Source organism: Aquarana catesbeiana, linkage group LG03, assembly GCF_042186555.1.
Source record: "Aquarana catesbeiana isolate 2022-GZ linkage group LG03, ASM4218655v1, whole genome shotgun sequence".
NCBI lineage: Eukaryota > Metazoa > Chordata > Amphibia > Anura > Ranidae > Aquarana > Aquarana catesbeiana.
This window is the reverse complement of record NC_133326.1, coordinates 109,141,436-109,164,286: the sequence shown is the minus strand read 5'-3', so window position 1 is coordinate 109,164,286 and position 22,851 is coordinate 109,141,436. Positions and strand designations below refer to the sequence as shown.

Below are 22,851 nucleotides of genomic sequence, written 5' to 3'. Positions count from 1 at the left end.
CATGGACACATCCGCTTTGTCCCAATATGACGTGGGTGTGAGTGCCAGTCCCCAAACTCACCCTGTGTGCATTTAGTGACCCACACCCAAAAGGATAAAAGAGAGATAGCAGTGATTGTGTCACAGTGCCAACCTCCAAATAGACAAATGCAAAAAGAGAGGGATTCCCCTTGGGGTAGAACTTTAGCGGCACTCAAATAGTAGTCAGAAAATTATAGAAAGATAGTCAAATATTTATTTAGAAAATACAAAGATAAAAACATGAATCACGGAGTGTACATATCAACCATAACTGATATCGCAAGTAGTCGAAATAGATGACAGTGAGTTGAATCCGTCACCTCAACCCATAAGGATGTCCTATTGGGACACAGTGGCTGTGTCAATGTAGCTGCATGTCTCAGAAGACAACAATAGGATGCCGACACAGCAACACCTTCCCTTTTCCCCAAGATTTTTTTCTACGTTGCTTGTCTTTGTATAAATAGTTGCTAACATGGAATACGTATGGAGATCATAATTTTGACTCTGTATTCTTCTGGGACCATGCCTAAAAGTATTATAGCCTATGACAGCTTGTTAACTAGGATTTTAAAAAGAAAGTTGGGTGGCAGCCAACATATTACTCTTGGTAATTTTTTTTTTTTTAAAGTGATCCTGTCTGCAATATAAAATTATAAATAATGCTGTTACCTGAGAGTGTAAATACCTCTCCTGCTGCCAGATGCCACTCTGCTACTGAGGAATATTCACCTAAATACTGCTGGAAAACTGATACTTGGGTAGTGTGGATTTCATGGGTTCCCCACAGCATTCTCTTGTTGACCTCCACATCACCACAGTGCCCTGTAGTAATGTGGAGGTCATCAAGTAGAACCACTGAATACTGCCAGAGACCCAGAAGATCAGCACTCCCATACCAGAAGTGTCAACCGCCCTGGAACCTGGGAATTATTCTTCAGCAACTGAGGAGATAGGAGAGGTAGATAGTAATACTTTTTTTTTTTTTTTTTTAGGGAAACGCTTTATGTAAAATTAAAATTTGGTGCCAGTGTAGCTTCAAAAATATTTTATTTGGTAAAAACAATCGCTGAAAAGAAAGGGATGGAGCATTTGATGCATTGTGTGATCTAGTCCTTGCAACCTGGTTGTCTGTCTATGATAAAAAAGGCTTTACTTTCTCATGGCAAATCATATACACGTAATTTAGTGTACCGCATCTATTTCCAGCTAAAATTGTCCACACTGTGCCCTTGCAAATGAAGCATATTTATTTTTACTCCGGGACCAGACCAATTTTGATCCATATATGGCTGTCCCAGTTTGGACGGAATTGTTGGGAAAACTTTTGTTAAAACTTTTTGGAACCACCAATTGTGTGTATTCTGACAGCAGAGGGTTCCCAGTGGGGGGGGATTCTCTATCCACTTTACATATGTGGATAAATGAACCAGTTTGTTTTTTTCTGGCAACCCGCTGGCTGATCGATCTATGGCCACCTTAACATTGCTCTGATAACAAAGAATGGAAAAATTCAGAAAGGCATATAAGCTATTCCAATTACATGATTTACCCATCACATACAGTACAAAATCAAACAAGATTTTGCCATCAGCTGCCAATGTCTAGAAAATGTTTGCTGCGTGGCTTGCACAGCGTGTCCTTTATAAATTGTCTTCAAAATAAAAAATGACACTCACCGGCCACTTTTTATTAGGTTATACCCTTTTTCCTTCATAACTGCCTTAATTTCCCATGGCATAGATTCAACAAGGTGTTGGAAACATTCCTCAGAGATTTTTGTCCATATTGACATGATGGCATCACGCAGTTGCTGCAGATTTGTCGGCTGCACATTAATGATGCAAATCTCCCATTCCACCACATCCTAAAGGTGCTTTGTTGGATTGAGATCTGGTGACTGTGTAGGCCATTGGAGTAAAGTAAACTCATGTTCAAGAAACCAGTTTGAGACGATTTCAGCTTTGTGACATGGTGCATTATCCTGCTGGAAGGAGCCATCAGAAGATGGGTACACTGTAGTCGTAAAGGGATGGACATGGTCAGCAACAATACTCAGGTAGACTGTGGCGTTTAAATGATGCTCATTTGGTACTAAGGAGCCCAAAGTGTGCCAAGAAAATATCCCCCACACCATTACACCACCACCAGCCTGAACCATTGATACAAGACAGGATGGATCCATGCTTTCATGTTTTTTACGCCAAATTCTGATCCTACCATCTGAATATCTCAGCTAAAATCGAGACTTATCAGACAGGCAAAGTTTTTTCCAATCTTTTATTGCCCAATTTTGGTGAGCCTGTGCAAATTGTAGTTTCCTGTTCTTAGCTGACAGGAGTAGCACCTAGTGTGGTTTTCTGCTGCTGTAGCTCATTTGCTTTAAGGTTTGACATGTTGTGCATTCAGAGATGGTATTCTGCATACCTTGGTTGTAACAAGTGGTTGAGTTGCTATTGCCTTTGTGTCATCTTGAACCAGTTGGCCATTCTCCTCTGATGTCAACAAGACATGTTACTGCCCCGTAACATAGTTTCATTACCTGTTGATCCAGCTAGTAAGTCTGTTCAACTTTTTTTTTTTTAACCGATCAAGCTGTCCAGCAAAAGTGGCAGTGCAGAGGGTTGAGGCAAACCATTAAATACTGACATGGGTGCTTACAGTGGTCAAATATTTGTTTATGTAAAATCTTTATCACAAAAGGAAAAAAGAACTGTTGCCACAACTGCTTATAAAGTGTTAGCTAGAGCTGGGCTTTATGTTTTTAATCATCCAACACCACCCTCTCCACTAATTTAACAGTGCCTGTTCAAGGGTGGCTACATTGCTCTCTCATAGATGCAGTGGAGCAGTGAATGTAGCCACCCTGAGACAGGCGGTGTTGCTGGCCAATCGCCAGGTGAAAATACAAGTAATGTCACCACATTCAGTGATTATTTTTATTTATTTTTTTTTTACTACAAAATGTTACATTTTTGTTTTGGGATTTGGGTATGCTTTAAACCTGCTGTATTGGATGCTAAAGCTCTGTTTTTTCCAGGACCTTACAGTCCTGGAACCTCTGCATTCCTACCTTCTCTATTCTGAATTATAAGCCTTCACGTGTTCATAACAAGCAGCAGAGTGGGATGCAGAACAGTACTTGAAAAGCTGTATGCTGGTCATTTCTTCCCCACTCTGGTTCCCTGTCTCAAATTCTGCATGCTAGTTCCAGGGCAGTGACACTTTATATTTAGTTCCACTGTCTTTGAACTGACAAGCTTCCTGGTTGCTTCATAGCCACTGTGGATCCCTCTCTACAGCTTTCCTGATCAGTGAACTCTGCCTCTGCCCATATTAATGCTCTTGATTTAGCCATTTTCCTCACAAATACCGGCAGATCTGAATGAAGAATAATTTCATGGTTTTTACTCAGATCTGTTCACTGTTTCCAAGGCAAAACTCAGCCCATTCTAGATATAAAACTTTCCACTTGCTCCTGTGTGCCCAAAAGTTCTACATGGAATTTGCCATTGCCTCCCTTCTACCTCGGGAACTTCTGATCTCAGTGGACATCAGAGATGCTTACTTACATCTCAGTTTTACTCCTAATTCCTATCTCCATTTTGCTGTTGCCATCCCCTTTGATATGTCCATGGCACCCTGGGTCCTTCACCAAGATACCTGTTCCAGTCCTATCTCTGCTCCATTCTCAGGGGATTCACGTTGTGGGATACATGAATGATCTCCTGTTAAGAGGCAAGTCCTTCCAAGCCCCATCAACCAATTTTCAGAGGGTCTTGGGCCTGATAGTAGCCTTTTTTGAGACAGTCCCATACACCAAGTTTCACTCCAGACCTATACGAATGAACACTGGTGGTGAAGGACAAACGGAAGTGGTCTTCAAACCATGCCATGCGTGTGGCTTGCAAGGCCAGAAACCCTTTCTCCCAAAGACATGGAAAGTTCCTAAAATGGATGTCAGCCTATCGAGCTGTGTAGGAGTCCCGGATGCCCTCTCAGTACAGGGGACTTGAACATCAGAGAAAGCTAAACTTCCCATCAACATCTTGGAACTCGGTGCTATTTAGTTGTCCCTTCAATGTTGGACATCCCGGCTGCCAGGTTATCTGACCAGAATCCAACCAGACAATGCCACGGCAATGATATACAGTAACAACAAACAGGCTCTAGAAGTTACACCGCTCAATGAGATGCAGGCTTGAATCCCACTTGGGTGGAGCTGCACGTTCTAGCCAGTCTGCTGTCCACATCCCTGTTGGAAAATTGTCAGATTTTCTCAGCCATCATCTAAATACAAGATAAAGATCTCATCACCAGAAGAACCATTGCTAGGTGAATTAGACAAGTTCACATTCAAATCTATGGTTTAAAAAGGATGGGGTTCTTCCCTTCCCTATGAACTTTACCAGATCCAGTGATGTTGCTTTTCAGCATCGGGCATCTGTTTCTCAGATTAGCAACACTACCCCTTGGTCTACTGTTCACACATTTGTTAGGCGTTTTAACAAGTAGATGTTCAGGTCCCTTCTAATGCCAGTTTTGGGCATAAGATACTACAAGCTACTATGGGTTCTGTTGAGCTCCTTCTTGACCTGTTGCATTGACCTGTTTGTGTTTTTGTGCTGTGTTGCCCAAGACAGCAAGACTAAGCTTTAAAGTAGAATTTTATAGACAATTTTTTTTTTTAGTTTATAACCTTTGTCACACTTTTTTTGGCCATCTGTGTCCTGTCCTATTGGGAAGATTTACTTTCACTTCTTTTCCCATAGCCAAAACAGGAAATGAGAGGAAATACCGGAAAATTTGGGGAATTCCTTGGGGCCCCCTAGGTCACCAGAACTAGTGTCCCCATTGGAAGATTTTCCCCTCTATTACTTTTTTGGGAAACACTAAAAATTTGGGATTTTCTTTTACTTTCAATGATTATAGTAAACAGTACAAACAGGGTAAATCTCCCTAATGGGGCACAAACGGCAATAAAAACCTTATAGGCATTCTAATCCCTCTCCACTCTGTCCAAAACAAAGTTTTGCCTTTTTAGTTATACTTTGACACGAAGGCCCCTGTGACGGGAGGGCCCGTGGAAGGTTGGGAAACCCTTGTTTCAGCTCCCCATGCACCTCCCTATGTCTTAAAATGGGACAGTAATATTTATCCACAATATCTCTCAGGATATAATTAAAAACTATTCTTGGTTTGTTTGATTCTGAACTCAACATGTTAATTGAACGAGCTGATCACATTGACTTCTGTACAATGTAGGAGACGGCTGACTCCTACTGGAGCTCCTGCTATTGTAAGAAGGTGTCCTGTGTTTATACTTATGATAATGTATAATCTACTTTGTGAAGCTTGATGACAACAAGTCTGACCTGTAGTGAAATCCTGATTAATCACAACAATGGCCAGGTGGGCACAGAGTCACATCGTCTGCTTTAAAGGATTCGTTAATTTATGTTTCTGGTTACTGGTGTATTGTTAGGCCCCTTTCACACTGGGGCGGGGGCGGCGTCGGTGGTAAAGCGCCGCTATTGTTAGTGGCGCTTTACCGTCGGTATCCGGCCGCTAGCGGGGCGGTTTTACCCCCCACTAGCGGCCGAGAAAGGGTTAAAAACCACCGCAAAGCGCCTCTGCAGAGGCGCTTTACTGGCGGTATAGCCGTGCTGTCCCATTGATTTCAATGGGAAGGAGCGGGGCTTTCACACTGGAGACAAAGCAGCTGCACTTTCGGGTTGGTTTGCAGGCGCTATTATTAGCGCAATAGCGCCTGCAAGCCGCCCTAGTGTGAAAGGGCCCTTAGAGTAATATGAGCAGGAGGGGGGGAACCTCCTCTTCAACCGTATATAAGACTCTATTCTTGTTCTAATAAACAATCCATGTTCAGCAACCAAACGAGTATTGTCTTGTTTGTTGTTATCAGCGGTTGGAATATCTGATATATACCACTTCCTCCCAGTCTGAATATAGATGACGAAAGCATGGAGTGTGGGACGTTTTGTTACATTCCCCTTTCACACGTGCTGTCCGTTTGTCCGTTTTTTATCTATCCGTTACCAGCTGAAAGACTGACATCAATTCATCTCTATGGAAAAACGTATGTAAATGGATGATCATCTATTTACATCAGCATCCATTTTTTTGAAACCGATCAAAGCTCTAGTTTTCTTCTGTTTAAAAAAACGGATCGGACGTAAAACGGATGTAAACTGACAAATGGTTTTGACGTGACTGAACTGATGAAATGATCGGTCCGCATGTGTGAAAGGGGCCTAATGTCCTGTACACACGGTCGGACATTGATCGGACATTCCGACAACAAAATCCATGGATATTTTCCGACGGATGTTGGCTCAGACTTGTCTTGCATACACATGGTCACACAAAGTTGTCGGAAAATCCGATCGTTCTGAACGCGGTGACGTAAAACACGTACGTCTGGACTATAAACGGGGCAGTAGCCAATAGCTTTCGTCTCTTAATTTATTCTGAGCATGCGTGGCACTTGGTGCATTGGATTTGTGTACACACGATCGGAATTTCCAACAACGGATTTTGTTGTCGGAAAATTTTATATCCTGCTCTCAAACTTTTGTGCATCGGTTCCGATGGAAAATGTGTGATGGAGCCCACACATGGTCAGAATTTCCGACAACAAGGTCCTATCACACATTTTCCGTCGGATAATCCGACCGTGTGTACGGGGTATAAGACTTAAAATTAAGACACACTGTAGTGTACTTTTAGGAAAAGAGGACTGAGCTGTTGTGTTCTGAGAGGGTGACGGCCCCTCCGCCAAAACACTTCGGTCAGCGCACTCAGCCATTGGCTGAAAGCGCTGATCAGGAGCCGGTTGGCTGCTGGTTTTTCAGCATGCACGTCCGACAGAAACCGGCCGAAGGGACATTTGGCCCATGTGTACGGGGCTTTACGTGTAGAATCCATTTCTTGGAGTACAGTACAGGGCACAGAACCCTTCCCCCCTGTTATTTATGATCTTTTTTTTTTTTTTTTGTGTCCAGTCATCTGAAGGTAGCTGTATATAACGCGTGTTTAGCCTAGGTTCACATTGGAGCGATTTGTCATGCGATTTGAGAGATCAAATCGCATGACAAGTTGCAGCCTATTGGAGGCAAAGGAACTGTTCCAATCGGTGCTACACCAATTTTGCGGCGCCACACCGATTTGCAAAAGTAGTTCCTACACTACTTTTGCCAGTTTCAGTTTGCGACTTCAATAGACATCTGTGCATGAAGCCACACCGATGTCTATCAAGTAGCACCTAAAATTCCACTGACCTTGCTACTTTGAAATCGCGCTACTTCAAGTGAAGTGGGCGCGATTTCAAAGTAGCATCAATGTGAACCAGGGCTAAAGAATAAGATTGTGTTCTGTACTTCACTCCCAAGAACAGGATGTGCAGGTAAGTCAAATACTGTGTTTCCCCGTAAATAAGCCCGGGTCTTATATTCATTTGGGCAACAAGACACAGTAGTGCTTATTTTCAAGGTAGGTCTTACCATGCAATGTACTGTCTTCTCTCCCCCTCTCTCTCCCTGCCTGGCAGGACCCCCTAGTGTGAACTGAGTTGAAATGCTTGTAAAATCCTATAATCCACTCTTACAGTAGTATATAATGTACAATGTGTGTGTTTCTGTAATATAATTGTGTCAAATACCTTCGTTATAGCGCCGATATGCGCTTCTGTGACCCGCCAGAGCTCTCTTCCCTGCGTTTATATTACAGAAACACACATTGTACATTATATACTACTGTAATAATGTGGATTATAGGATTTTACAAGCACTAGGGCATATTTTGGGGTAGGGCTTATATTGCAGCCCTCCTGAAAAATAACGCTAGGACTTCTTTTCGGGAAAACACGGTATACTCTTTCTGGCATCACACAAGTACACTCTTTTAAGTTTGTGTCTCTACAGGTTGAGGATGCAAGCACTAAGCACACAGCTTAAATCTTTTTTTTTAAGTATATTTGAATCGTAGTTGTAGTGTGCTAAGCCATTGTTTACATATTTTTTTTATTTGGTTTTTGCCGTGAATGGAACCTATTTAGGCCGAATGTGTAAGCGTATGTTTTTCTTTATGGTGTGTTTTTTTTTTTTTTTTTTTTTTTCACCATCACAAAATTCTCTGTGATTAAATTTTTTAAAGTACAGACAAAGCTTGTACGGTGCATTCCTGTGACCTGTTTTCAGCTGACAGCGGCTAAAGCCCACTATCGGCTGACGTCACCGAGCCGGTCCAGGCTGTGGAAAGATTGCGACCATATGGTCAGGATCCACCCAGGAGCCTGGACCGGCACCTGGCTCAGCCTGTCGGCAATCGCCCCCTCCACAGCTCTGCACTACAGTGAGAGTGGAGGGGGGCAAAGCAGAGAGCTGGAGGTTGACAGTCTCAGCTCTCTGGTCAGAGCAGCTGGGAGAATTGAGCAATCAGCGGTGTTGATCGTTCAGTTCTCAGCCGTAGAGATGATGGGGGAGAGAGATGCAGAATTGCATCAATGCTGCAACTACCTAGGTAAGTATGATTTAAAAAAAACTAAAAACTTTTTTCTCTTTTAATACTGCCACAAAACACTACTGGTCTCAGACTGTTGCATGGCATACGGAGACTTTGCTTGATGGCTCTTGGTGAGGGTCACACATCTCCAATGTTGGGTAGTAGTGGACAAGTTTATAGAATTTAATTTAACCTTTTATCTGGCACCTTTTCTTTTACTGTGGGCTCTCATCCATATACTTTGTATCTTTCAGGTTCCTGCACACAGTCTGGGCTGCATACACACAAGTACGTATGTGATCTTTGCTAATCACATGACCCAGGAGTGTGCTACAGTGTGTATGTATGTATGTATGTATGTATGCGTACCTGTGTGTATGAATCTATAAGTATGTCTGCTTCTCACATGTGCCTGAATGATGCTAATATGATCTAAAGTAGGATGGAGGTTCATCAGTAATATAATACCATTTGATCTGTCTTTACACACAGGATACAGCAGCACACAGCAACCAGTGAAAATGTAATATTATGTACCTGAACTCGACAGACTAAGATGTAATCTCTTGTTTCAGGTTACATTTGACTTGCCATAATAAAGAAATCCTTTATTGCAAATATATGAATTTCAGGGTTAACCAGAAAAGGTCTGTGTCTACCTTTTGAAAACATTTTTTAATATGCAAATATCACTTTGAAGCAGAAAAGTCAACAGTTAAGCAATGGCGGGAGCTCTCCAACAATGCCTAGTAAAGCTTGTAGCGGTGATATCACCCTTAGACTTTGTGCTCCCTCCTCTACCATGCAGTCGCCACTGGCTGAAACGGGGGAGCCGGATCAGGTGCCCAGACCCAAGTGGTCTGAAAATAGGTAAGTATATATACAGTGGGTATAGAAAAGAATCACTCCCCATTAAATCAAAATTTGTTGCTTCGCACCATTTTTTGTTTTATCCAGCTGTATTTACTCAGTGCAGCTTATACAATCCAAGTGAAAGATATAACGCCAACATGTCAGAAAAAAATTCAAAAACCGAATCACTGAGTTGGAAAAAGAATCGCTGTCTTCTGGGACACACACAGGTCCCAGAAGTTGGCGGGACCATTCAGAAAGCGCAGCGTGACTCGTGCATGCACAGTAGGAAAGCAGCTGTGAAGCCCGAAGGCTTCCTTTACAATGCCAGCACTTGCACCCAAAGCCGATTGAGGAATCGGCTTGGGGTGCCTACATCGTGGGATCCCTATTCGGGTAAGTGTCCTTGCGTTAAAAGTCAGCAGCTACAGTATTTGTAGCTGCTGACTTTTATTTTTTTCCAGACTGGAGCTCCCTTTTAAGCTAAAGTTAGCAGATTTTTACTGTATGTGTATATGTATAGTAATATCCATGAACCTTTTATGTTGTGTAATAGTGTTGTAACATGACATACAAGCTGTATTAGATGTGCTTAGTGCAGAAACCCATCTTGTATTGGAATACTTAAAGGAGTTTTGTAAAGGCAGAAGGTTTTTTACTGCATTCTATGCATGAAGATTAAAAACCTTCTCTGTGTAGCAGCCTCCCCAGCACCCCCCAAATTTCTTACCTGAGCCCCATCTCTCTCCAGCGATTGTCTTAGCGGTCCAGAACTCTCCCTCCTGATTGCCTGTGACACAGCAGCGGCGCCATTGGCTCTGCGGCTGTTAATCAAAGTCAGTTAGCCAATCAGGGGCAAGAGGGGGCAGGGCCAGGCCGGGCCGCAGCTCTGTGCCTGAATGGACATCAGGGAGCTGTGACTCGACTCGGGTGCCGCTATAGCAAGCTGCCTGCTGTGGGGGCACTCAACAGGGGGGGAGGGGCCAGGAGCAGCGAAGAGGGACCTGAGAAGAGGAGGATCCAGGCTGCTCTGTGCAAAACCAACAGCACAGGGCAGGTAAGTATGACATGTTTTATTATTATTATTATTATTATTATTTCTATTTATTTTTTCAGACTTTACCATCACTTTAAAGATCACAATCAGATTTTAATAAGGCTCTCAGAACACTTATTTGGTGGCAGTTCCCTTTCAAACAACCTGCATATAATTCAGGCAGTTTAGGTAGCATTACTGGGACATGTGCCAAATTCACTTTAAGAACTTGTCCTTTTGGTAGCAACAGATTCCTAAAGAACTGCCACCAGTTTGCATAATAGGAAACTGGTGGTAATTAAGGCCAGTTCCCAGCTGGTGTACAGAGGTGTGGGGTGTGGCTGTGCTGGGAAGCTGTCATGAATGTGCACTGTCAATCAAGAGTATGTTGGACCTGAGGATGAATAGCCGCTGTTCCTCATCAGGCTTCGACCACCCCTATTACAAAACTCCTCTGCCATGTCGCTGTCAGTGAGATGGGCACAGAGGCTGGGGACAGGATGCACGGAGGAAGAAGAAAGGATTCCAATGATATAAATGACATTTGCATTTGGTATACAAATGAGACCACCTAGGAAAAAAAAAAACATGTAAAAAACACAAACTGCCAAGCAGCAGGGAATTTGAAGTAGAGAAAAAGAAAAGAGCAGTATAAACTAGAGGCACCTGTGCAAGGCAAAGAGAGGCAGCCATGAAGAGTGTAGATTGAGGTCAGCAAAGCAGCAGCACAATATTATAACTAGCAGGGCAGAAAACTGGTAAGAGTGATGCAAAGCAGGGCATAGAAAGCCTAATAATACAGTAAGGTGTTCTAGGAAAGTGGCAGCAAAGGGTCACGTTACTCAAACAGGTGAGCAAAATTACTTCAGCAGTCAGTCCCATTAGCTTTTGAAGCTGAAGGACAACTGCCAGTATTGATATTCGTCTTACCGTCTGATTTAACAGATTGTTGTCTTTTTTTTTTTTTTCCACACATTGATTTTGACAACAGCAGTTTTGACACCTTACAACTGGCTCACCTGAATAATCCCATTAGTGCTGACATATCTGGTTGCTGTGATTTACTGTACTTTCCATCAATGCTTTTTGTCTGTGTATATGTAATATCTAGACGTTTGGTTACCAGCATAATATTGACAGCATAATGAATGAATGAATGGCAAAGCTTATACACATCAACAGCCTTTCATTTTGAATGTTTGCGAGAAAACAATGTACAAATGTAAAATAGGTGTAGAGTTCCAGCAGTTCTGATAAAAGTTGCTCACAAGTCATTATTACCTCCCTAGCGTCATGGTTTGTTTATCCATATTCCATGGGTGCAATAGGAACCTGAATCACCAGCCAATAATTGTATCGTGACTTGTTTAATGTCTGCCAGCTAAAACCCTTGAGGCAACGCAAAATACATAGTGGCATTGTTCTCCTTACTGTGAATTCTGAATTCACTTGTCTATTTTCTACATAAAAGATTTCCTGCTAGTGGTAGTGGATATTGAGTACATGCATTTAAAGGTAACTTTGCCCTTGACCCAAGGAACTTGAGGTTGGTGTAAAAATAATCTGATTAGCAGAATAGAGCGACTGTTTTTGTTATTGATTACTTTCTCCTTTTCTTGCTTTTTATTGGTATTTGTACCTATTTATTTATTTATTTATTTATTGCCAAAAAAAAGACAAAAAAACCCACAGCATTAGACAGCAATTGATTCGCCAAACCACATATATAAATGTGCATTTTTTCCCAGCAAGCCACTCCCCCAACCCCCCCAACAGCTCAAACCAGTGCAGTGTATGCCTCCTGCAGCTTGTTCATCAGTATCGAGGTATCAGTATCAGTAAAAGAGGAGTTATTTTATTTTTTCAGTGAATTGTGCTTTTTTCTAGCTATTTTTTCTCTGCTTTTCTAAAACTGCATCATACCAGACTATTAAAGGGGAAGTGTTTGAGTTGGTGGTTTTCCTTCTATGCTTTTTCGGCTATGTGGCACAAGTTCCATCAGCTTCTCTATGCCATGGTGATAAGCACCAGGTAGAGTGGGAGACAAGATGAATTATGACTACTAATGGCATACATTACAAATGCTTTACTTATGTTATTGTAATTGTAAATGTAATTTGTATGAACTTCAAATGGTACACTCTAAGAACTTAAGTACACAATGGGGTTTATTTACTAAAGCTAGAAAGTGCAAAATCACTCACTCGCTCACTTCTGCATAGAAACCAATGAGCTTCCAGGTTTTATTATCAAAGCTTAATTGAACAAGCTGGAGTTAGAAGCTCATTGGTTTCTATGCAGAAGTGAGCCTGATTTTGCACTTTCTAGCTTTAGTAAATTAACCCCATTGCGTACTTAAAAAAGGGGTATGCCTATATAGTGTAGCGTGTGTGCTTGGTTGGACTATGTCAGCATAGCACAGGCAGATGTCCAAGGAACTACTCTATATACTGGACTCCGTTGTTCTGGATGTATATTATACTATATTGTGTAAAAAAAAAAAAAAAAAAAAAAAAAATCACATAAATAAAATGATTCTGAAAAAAGGAGAATGCTTCCCCTTTAATTGTCACTTACCATGTTTTTGCTTGCTATTGTTTCCTTTCAGTCGTCTCATCGTGGTCTCTCTTTTTTTAAACGTGTTTGTATAATTCTCTCTCAACAGATAGTTGCTCCAGAAAAGACTCTGAAAAATTGGAAACCCAAGCACCCAGTCCATCAAAGGAGTCAGAGACTGTATCACCTAGGAAAGGCAAGGCTTCCCTGATATTGAGGCTACAGCAAGTCTACAAGTCCCCAGAGAGCCGTGTGTATAAGGCCTTACAGCGGAGGCCTCTTGAGAAGAGAGGTACAGAGAAGCTACAGGCAAAAAAAGTGTGCCGTAAAAAAAGCTACAGAGACCGAACACTAATGACTTATAAACGGAGAAGAAGGGTTCGGTCCAAGTGCGGCAAAAGTAACGTTTTTCCAGATTTAGTGGGAAAACGCATTCTGCATTTGTTTGACGATGGCGAGCGTGAAACTTGGTTCCCAGGTAAAGTCCTACGCGTGCATCGTCATTTCCGCAATCCACGTGACACGCAGTATGAGGTTTGGTATGATGCTGAACCTGGCACTCGCTATTTCTTAGAATTACTACAGGACTATGAAAAAGGATGGCTAAAACTAGACAGTTAATTCACCAATCACACACCAACCAGGCAGGCCTGGAGCACAGTGATTGGCTTGAACTATTCTGATTGAAGTTTCTATTTCTTAATTGTGGGGACAAATATGTGATTTCTGAAAGAAGTCCAGCAGTCTTCCATTTTTTTTACAGTTTTTATTCGTTTTAACATGTTCTTTTTTTAATTCAGGTATCGGCAATGTATTGTGATAGTAAATATTGGAGAACAAGTTTCTCTTTAATATAAAAAGTGCCTTAAATATTTCTTGTATTTGTGTATATATATTATTTAAGGTTATGTTGTATGTAAAGTTAAAAATGTGAATAATGCCAGCGATCGTGAAATAAAGCCTTGCTGTATTGTCATTAAACACAACTGTTAGCACAGGAAGCCCTGGTCTGCTTTTAGATCTTTAAACTGATGTCTTTAGCTGCACACAAGCTTGTGGTTGCAACATAGCCAATGTGCTCTAGTAAATGCCTTATTGTACCACTGCTCCATGCATAGACACCACTGGAAGCTGACGTAAAAATATGGCCTTATGTGGTCACTATTCTTTGTAAGCCAGACTGAAGTAGATCACACTCGCTTATCTGCAGCTTTCAGACGCATTGAGATCTAAGCAGAGGCAGCGTAGCTATGTATCTTTATTGGTAAAGACCGTCTAGGTCTTCCTGATGTACGAACCTTGGCTTTTAGGAGTACAGCTACCTTTTTAGCATCTATTCTTGCTTTGGAGGACATGATATGGGTGCTAAGAAAAAGTAAGAAAGGGTTCTCCCTCTAGACTAGCAGTGGTCTCCAAACTGCTGCCTCTTGTTTGCCTTTGGGTCACTATTCCATCCACTGACACCAGTAATAGAACATAATTCCTATCGCTGACACCAACAATGGAGTACTATTGCTCCCACTGACACCAACAATAGGGCAGAAATGATAGGGCCCCATTATTGGTGTCAAAGGAAGGGATTGTACCCCATTGTTGGTGTCATTGGGAGCAATGACACCAACAATGGGGCACAATTCCTTCCCTTGACACCAATGATAGGGCACTATTCCTTGCAATGACACCAAAGATGGGTCATTATTTGCTGTCATTGATGCCTGGACATTTTCTACTCCCACTGGCCACAATCTGGCCCTCCTAAAGTGTAGTATGAAGGACAGTAAACTGGCCCTTGGTGTAGAAAGTTTAAAGACCCCTGCTCTACACTATTTGGTTTGAAAGGGAACACAGTGCACTCTTTTCTGGGGATAGCATAAGTTATACCTAAAAACTAGGACAAAAAATGAAATCAAACACAAAAGCAGTATATATAGATAATTCACATCTTGTATCATTTGCATTCCTGGTCTAGTGACCTCCTTCATGAGGTTTCTGAGAAATGATCCATTCTAAGCTTGAAACATTGTTATGCAAAAAAATCACATAGTTCCTGTAAATGCTTTGTTTTTTAACCCGCAGGAGAAATGTGTGCACTGTACTTGTGCTTCATCCAAGTACAGTGTTCAGTTTAGGACCTTCTGGTTCTGTAAATAGAATTCCTGTTGAACCCTTTTTCCCATTTTTATAGAAATACACACTGGGGTTGATTTACTAAAAGAGGAGACTGGAAACTGGAGAGTGCAAAATCTGGTGCAGCTCTGCATAAAAATCAATCCGCCTCAAGGTTTTGTGTCTAGGCTCAATTGAACAAGCTGAAGTTAGAAGCTGATTGGCTACCATGCACAGCTGCACCAGATTTTGCACTCTCTAGTTTTAGGGCCCTTTCACACTGGGGCGGTTTGCAGGCGCTATTGTGCTAATAATAGTGCCTGCAAACCGACCCGAAAGTGCCGCTGCTTTGTCTCCAGTATGATAGCCTCGAGGGCTTTCACACTGGATCGGTGCGCTGGCAGGACGGGAAAAAAAGTCCTGCCAGCAGCATCTTTGGAGCGGGGAAGGAGCAGTGTATACACCGCTCCTTCCCTGCTCCTGCCCATTGAAATCAATGGGACAGTGCGGCTATACTGCCGACAAAGTTTTTAACCCTTTCTCAGCCGCTAACGGGGGGGTAAAATCGCCCCGCTAGCGGCCGAATACCGACAGTAAAGCGGCACTTACAATAGCGGCGGTTTACCGCCGACGCCACCCCAGTGTGAAAGGGGCCTTAGAAAATCAACCCCATTATGTATAGCCTTGTAGTAAAGTGATTGTAAACCTCTGACATGAAATATGTACAAAGCATATATCCCTCTATAATGTGGACTTGTCACAATTAAGAGCACTAAGCCCTGATTCATACCAGTGTGGCTTTGAAATCGCACTACTTTGATTCCAAAGCCGCAGATTGGTGCTATTTGGACCTCTAATTTCACTGTGGCTTGCGATTTAATTTAACCGAAGTCTATGCAAGTTGCAATGAAATCGCAAAAAAGTAGTGCAGGAACCTTTTTCATAGTTGCTGTGACTTGCGTCGTAACGATTCAAATGGTTCTATTGCCGACAATGGGGTGCTACTTGTCATGCGATTTTTTTTTTTTTTTTTTTTTAACTGACAAATCGCACTGGTGTAAACCAGGGCTTAGTGTAATTTCTGTCTGCTGCTTTGTTCCTTTTATCTGCATGAATCACTTCAGACAAATTTTTCTGACACCAAGAGAAAAATGGTGACAGGGGAGGGACCTCCAGCTGATTGACAGCCTCAGCTGTGTTCCTGTGTGAAGGGGGTGTGTCCCTTCCCTCCAATGAACTCTCGGAGCTCTCCACTGAGCTCTGTAGAGTGTAACTTCAGCTCTCGGCCCTCTTTTTTCTGAACTCTCAGACAAAAGTTATAATTCAGCACTTTGAACGGATGTAAGACTGCAGATAGACAGGTGCAACTTATGTAGGAGCTTTTGTTTTATCTGTGTATCAACCTGAGACCAGTCACTTCACTGGGTATATGTAGGGGTTTACAACCACTTTAAGATCTTATGTGTATTGCTGGCATGTTCCACATAGATTTCAGAACCCATTTCAGCACCAGGTAATCTCTGTCCTGGTCTGGAGATGTACTTACCTTTTTGTACTGGTGTTGGACCCAGCCTGTTTTTACATTTCCCCTAGATACTGTATGCTAGACTTTACATTTGCTTTAGTTTTCCTTTTCTTGCTGGCTTTATCTACTTTCTCTATACTGTATTGCACGGGGATTTGACAGCTTGTCCACTGTTTATTTGTGGTACTGCTGCTGTTCCTGTTACTGTGGGCATATGTCTTAATATTTTCTATCATCACTGATAGATGCTTTTCTCAAAGAGGTTATCCTGTTTTTTTTTTTTTTGTTGTTTTTTTATAATTTAGGATTTTCACATTTGCACTTCTTATGCCTGTATTTAGTCAAAATACTGTGTACATGTAAAAAGGGTAGAGGATCTTATCAGATTAGCCTGTGGAATATTTATAAAACACCTTGGACGACTTTTTTTTTATTGGTAACTGTTACTCCAAGAAAAGAACAAGACCATGTGTGCAATAGTTTTAAATATGTTTTTAAATTGCTCTATACTGTGCATACATTGAGACATTAAAGTGAAAATTGGTGCACGGAAACTTGTGTTTTTGTTTCTTTTTTCTTGTTAATTTAACAGCAAGCTCCCCTACTTCAAAATACATGAAAATTATTTGTGATGAGCTGTTCTTTAGGTAAAGGCATGTAGCGTGTTGGAGCGTTTCCTGTTAGAAAATATTCACATACTGTGACTTGCATCAAATATCATCAAAGATCAAATAATAAAAGGTGTTTATTCCTCATTTTTTGGGGAGTGGGTGTTAGACATGTGCAAGTGACAAACTAAACATAGATCTCTATTCTGCGGTATGTTCATCTGTACTGACCACATGACACACCTCCTGAATTTCAGCTAATCCTTTCAGTGGAAAACATTATTTTTGCCTTTCACTTTGCGTTTCTTATTTATCTCTATTGGGAGACTTTTCCTTGCCTCCTTTCAGAACAGAAGTCATTTTTCTGTATATTTTCTGTGTGTAATTATTGGAGCAAGTTTGAATTTCTGACAGTTTTTACTGCTGTACATGCCTTCATACAGGGTGGATTTGATTTAAATCAACTCTATTTAAATCTTAATATTTAAAGGGCAACTGTCATCTCTGTCCCTCCTCTGACCCGATGTTGACTCACCAACAGTCCCATTCACTTTAATGGGATGGCTGGTGATGCGGCAGTGACACAGCAAGGTGAGGGGCATGGCAGCAGCAGGTGATATTGTATAATGGTACAGATATTAATCTTTCCAAATAAAGTCAAAGTTGCGGCTATTTTTTAAATGGGTAAAGATATTAATATAGAATTTATTTGACTGATTTTCTGAATCTGACGGCTCTAACATTTTTGTTGCTTATGGACAGGGTGGATTTGATTTAAATCATAATTTTTAAAGAGCAACTGTCATCTCTCTCTCCTGCAGCGGCTCCTCCTCTGAACCGCTGTTGACTTACCGACAGTCCCATTCACTTTAATGGGACGACTGATGATGCGGCAGTGGCACAACAAGGTGAGGGAATTGGCAGCAGGTGAGTGGATGCCTGCTAACAGGCACTGCCATGATGGATCTGAAATGACAGGTGCTCTTTAAATGTAAGGACTTATTCTTGCTGGTAGGTAGACTCTTTCATATTTGCTAACAAAATTAAGGTTTCCTATTTAGAATAATAAACTGTCAAGTTAGTAAAACAGCAATATCCGAACCGATTCAATCATACAATTTGTAGTGTACATAGATTTGCAAAACAATGGGATAAAGAAATATTCCTGAACTTTGTTTTATCTCGTGGGTACTGTAAAATTGTGTGCATGCATCAATGGATTCATTGAATGAGTTTACTAAAAATGTAAATATTGCAGAATATACAGCCTCATGCTACATAACTAAGCTCCATTTCATGCTGAATAAACTAAATTAATAATGTATCTTAAATAGAAAACTACCTTTAGATGTTTACTCCAAAAGCATTTGATAAAAATAAAAAAAATCCGATTTAAAAAATTTTTTTTTTTTTTAAATCATCGATTTTTATCCACACTGCCTTCATGTCTTATTGACAACCACATACCCCATTTCATGTACAAGTTTCATGGACAGAGGTGTACCTGGCATCCAGGGCCAATTATTATGTTGACACCCCCCCTTCCAAAAATGTTAGTAAGAAATGAAATTTCAAATTGTAGCTGTGGCCAAACTGTTATCAGTGGTGGGGGCTTAAAGGGGCATAGTTAAATAAAACCTGAGCCTACTACCCCTCCACTCAGCACACATATTGCCACAGTCCTTTTACCGACAAAATACGCTTTATGAATGGAGCCACACACAAGAGTGTAACAGACATACAAACCTCAGCACATTAATTTTGCTAAAATTAAACACTTCCATTACATATCCTTTTCTACACACAGCCTACCTGAAGAAGAACTTCAGAAGTGATGTACTTAGAGTGTAGTATTCAGGAGTGTGACATGTAAGGCTGACCATACCCTATGCCAGTGATGGCGAACTTTGGCTCCCCAGATGTTTTGGAACTACATTTTCCAAGGATGCTCAACTACACTACACTGCACGTGGTCTCCGGAGGATAGGATAACTGCCTCAAGCCTCTTTCAAGACACATTCCCGCCTGTTTTTTTCTCCAAAAACTGACCCTGCATATGGCTACACTCTTGCTGCCATTTTTAATACAGCCACAGGAACATGGGCAGTGCCTGGGTTTTAGCGGCTCCTGTGTATAGATGCACAAACCCATCCATTTTGTCCTCCATTCCATGTGTTCCCCATTGGGAATCTCCTTGCTTAGCAATGGTGGGTCACAAGTGCAGGGGAGCTTGAGATAAAAAGGCCAAATAACATGCATTCCACACATAGCCTACAAGAAACTCAAACAATCACTGTGTCCCAGAGCAATGCCGTGTGTGTGTGTGTGTGTGTATGTGTGTGTGTATATGTGTATATATATATATATATATATATATATATATATATACACACATACATAAACACTGCTTCCATTGGTCTGAGTCTGGCTCCCTAGCAGGCATGCACCATGTCTTTGACAAAAGATTTCACTGTCACTTTGAGTTATTTGAAAAAACTCTCAGCACTTTGAGAACCTTTTGGTTTCCAGAGGCCATAAATGTTACACTTTCTCTATTCCCCCAATCCCGTTCCGGATTCGGTATCGGAACCCCCTTTCCTTGAGAATATTATGGGGAAAGGTATGAAGAACTCTGCTTTTGTAGCAGAGGATTTTCCTTTCCTGCATTGTAGGAATTACAAGCTGCAGCTTAAAGCCAAAAGCTTTCTGCTGTGAGCACACGAATTGACGTGGTGCCCTTTGGGCACAAAAACATGGCTTAGTCTAGAAAGACTTTTGCAATACATGCACAAACTGTGCACGCTTGAGGACTGGCCCAGTCCTGAAAGGTTTTTCACTCCAAAGCTTTTTGTTGAGGATTCTAAGGATTTCATTGATGGGCTTCTGGAAGTCCTCTTAAAAGCCTTTGTTTGTATAGGTCCTGCTCTTTAACAAGCTATTGCTGCCATGTCTATTTGCCAGACTATTCCTAAATGCTTGGGGCATCTGAAAAGCGAACATAAACCTGTCTCTGAGGGCCCTGCTCTCTTGGAACAATTGCAATTGCTATATAAATCCTGTATAACTACTTGCCCTCAGGAAGATTCCCCCCCCCCCTTCCTTTCATTACCAGGCCATTTTTTCCTTTTTGGCACTGTGTTACTGTAACTGACAATTGCGCGGTTATGCCACGTTGTACTCAAAATGTATCTTTTTTTTTTTTTTCCCCTCCACAAATAGGTGATATTAAATCACCACTGTGTGTGTTATTTTTAGTGTTATACATTAAAAAAAAAAAAAGACTGAAAATTTTGAAAAAAATAAAACAATTTTTTGCTTTTTGCTACAAAACACCCAATGTAAAAAAAAAAAAAAAAAAAAAAAGACATTTCTTCATGAAATTTAGGCCAATATTTATTCTGCTACATGTCTTTGGTAAAAAAAAAAAAATCCCAATATGCGTACAGTGAATATAAAGTCTACACACCCCTGTTAAAATATGTTTCTGTGATGTAAAAAAGAGAAATATAAATAATTTCAGAAGTTTTTCCACCTTTTTAATGTGACCTATAAACTGAAGACTAAAAAATAAGAAGACTAAAATAATGTGGTTGCATAAGTGTGCACACTCTCTTATAACTGGGGGTATAGCTGTGTTCAGAATTAAGCAATCACATTCAAACTCATGTTAAATAGGAGTCAGTACACACCTGCCATCATTTAAATTGCCTCTGATTAATCCCAAATAAAGTTCAGCTGTTCTAGTAGATCTTTCCTGACATTTTGTTAGTCGCATCCTACAACAAAAGCCATGGTCCACAGAGAGCTTCCAAAGCATCTCATTGTTAAAAGGTATCAGTCAGGAGAAATGTACAAAAGAATTTCCATTATATATACCATGGAACACAGTGAAGACAGTCATCATCATGTGGAGAAAATATGGCACAACAGTGACCTTAACAAGAACTGGACGTCCCTCCAAAATTGATGAAAGGACAAGAAGATTAAAGTTTTGGAATGGCCCAGCCAGAGCCCAGACCTGAATCCGATTGAAAATCTGTGGGGTGATCTGAAGAGGGCTGTGCACAGGAGATGCCCTTGCAATCTGACAGATTTGGAGTGTTTTTGCAAAGAAGAGTGGGCAAATATTGCCAAGTCAAGATGTGCCATACTGATAGACTCGTTCCCAAAAAGACTGAGTGTTGTAATAAAATCCAAAGGGGCTTCAACAAAGTATTCGTTTAAGGGTGTGCACACTTATCCACTTCCCGACCGGCGCACGCCGATGTACATCGGCAGAATGGCACGGCTGGGCAAATGGACAGGTACATCCGTTTGAATTCCCCGCCGTGCCATTGTGCGCGCGCCGTCCGGGAGCTCCGCGAGTCGGGTCGCGGGTCCGGCGGACTCGATCGCCCTGGGGATACCCGCGATCGCCTCACGGAGAGGACGAATGGGGAGGTGCTGATGTAAACAGCATCTCCCCATTCTGCCTATTGACAAGTGTCACTGATCACTGCTCCCTGTAATCGGGAGCAGTGATCAGCGTAGTGACACACACACAGCCCATCCCCCCTACAGTTAGAATCACTCCCCTAGGACATACTTAACCCATCCCCACCGCCTACTGGTTAACCCCTTCACTGCCAGTGTCATTTACACAGTAATCAGTGCATTTTTAATCGCACTGATCGCAGTATAAATGACAATGGTCCCAAAAATGTGTCCGACATGTCTGCCATAACATTGCAGTCACAATAAAAATAGCTGATCGCCGCCATTACTATTAAAAAAAAAATTATTAAGAAAAATGCCATAAAACTATCCCCTATTTTGTAAACGCTATAACTTTTGCGCAAACCAATCAATAAACGCTTATTGCATTTTTTTTTTTTTTTTTTTTAACCAAAAATATGTAGAAGAATATGATCGGCCTAAACTGAGCAAAAAAAAAGATTTTTTTATGTATTTTTGGGGGATATTTATTATAGCAAAATGTAAAAAATAATGCGTTTTTTTCAAAATTGTTGCTCTTATTTTGTTTATAGCGCAAAAAATAAAAATCACAGAGGTGATCAAATACCGCCAAAAGAAAGCTCTATTTGTGGGAAAAAAAGGACATCAATTTTGTTTGAGAGCCACGTGGCACGACCACGCAATTGTCAGTTAAAGCGACGCAGTGCTGAATCGCAAAAAGTGCTCTGGTCAGGAAGGGGGTAAAATCTTCTGGAGCTGAAGCGATTAAGCAACCATATTATTTTATTGTTTTATTTTTATTGTCCTCCACCTAAAAGATTTCTGTTTGTTGAACTGTGTTGTACAGTTTATAGGTCACATTAAAGGTGGAAAAAGTACTGAAATTATTTATCTTTGTCAAATCTTTTTACGTCACAGAAACCTGACCTTTTAACAAGGGTGTGTAGATTTTTATATCCACTGTATATTGATGGTTTATGCAAACGCTATAGTGTCTACAAACTATCGTGTATATATATATATATATATATATATATATAAATGTGTTTATATATATATATACCCGGTTTCCCCTAAAATAAGACCTAGCGTGATTGTCCGCGATGGCTTCAATATAAGCCCTACCCCCCAAATAAGCCCTAGTTAAAGTCCTTGTAGGTCTTATTTTCAGG

At 41.1% G+C, this 22,851-nt stretch overlaps 1 protein-coding gene across 4 annotated transcripts in view; it reads left to right on the top strand.

The window, feature by feature from the left end:
- LG03H15orf39 (linkage group 03 C15orf39 homolog) overlaps positions 1 to 17,170 on the top strand; it is a 90,891-nt gene extending 73,721 nt beyond the window's left edge. For 3 of the 4 annotated variants that reach the window (XM_073618936.1, XM_073618933.1, XM_073618934.1), the window contains one exon: positions 13,095 to 17,170. In XM_073618936.1, coding sequence (XP_073475037.1) covers positions 13,095 to 13,606 — 512 coding nt within the window. In that variant the 3' untranslated portion in view covers positions 13,607 to 17,170. Of the gene's footprint in view, positions 1 to 8,795; positions 8,830 to 13,094 lie in introns of all 4 variants that reach the window. The other variant, XM_073618937.1, reaches the window with a different exon arrangement.
- The last annotated feature ends 5,681 nt before the right edge of the window (positions 17,171 to 22,851 follow it).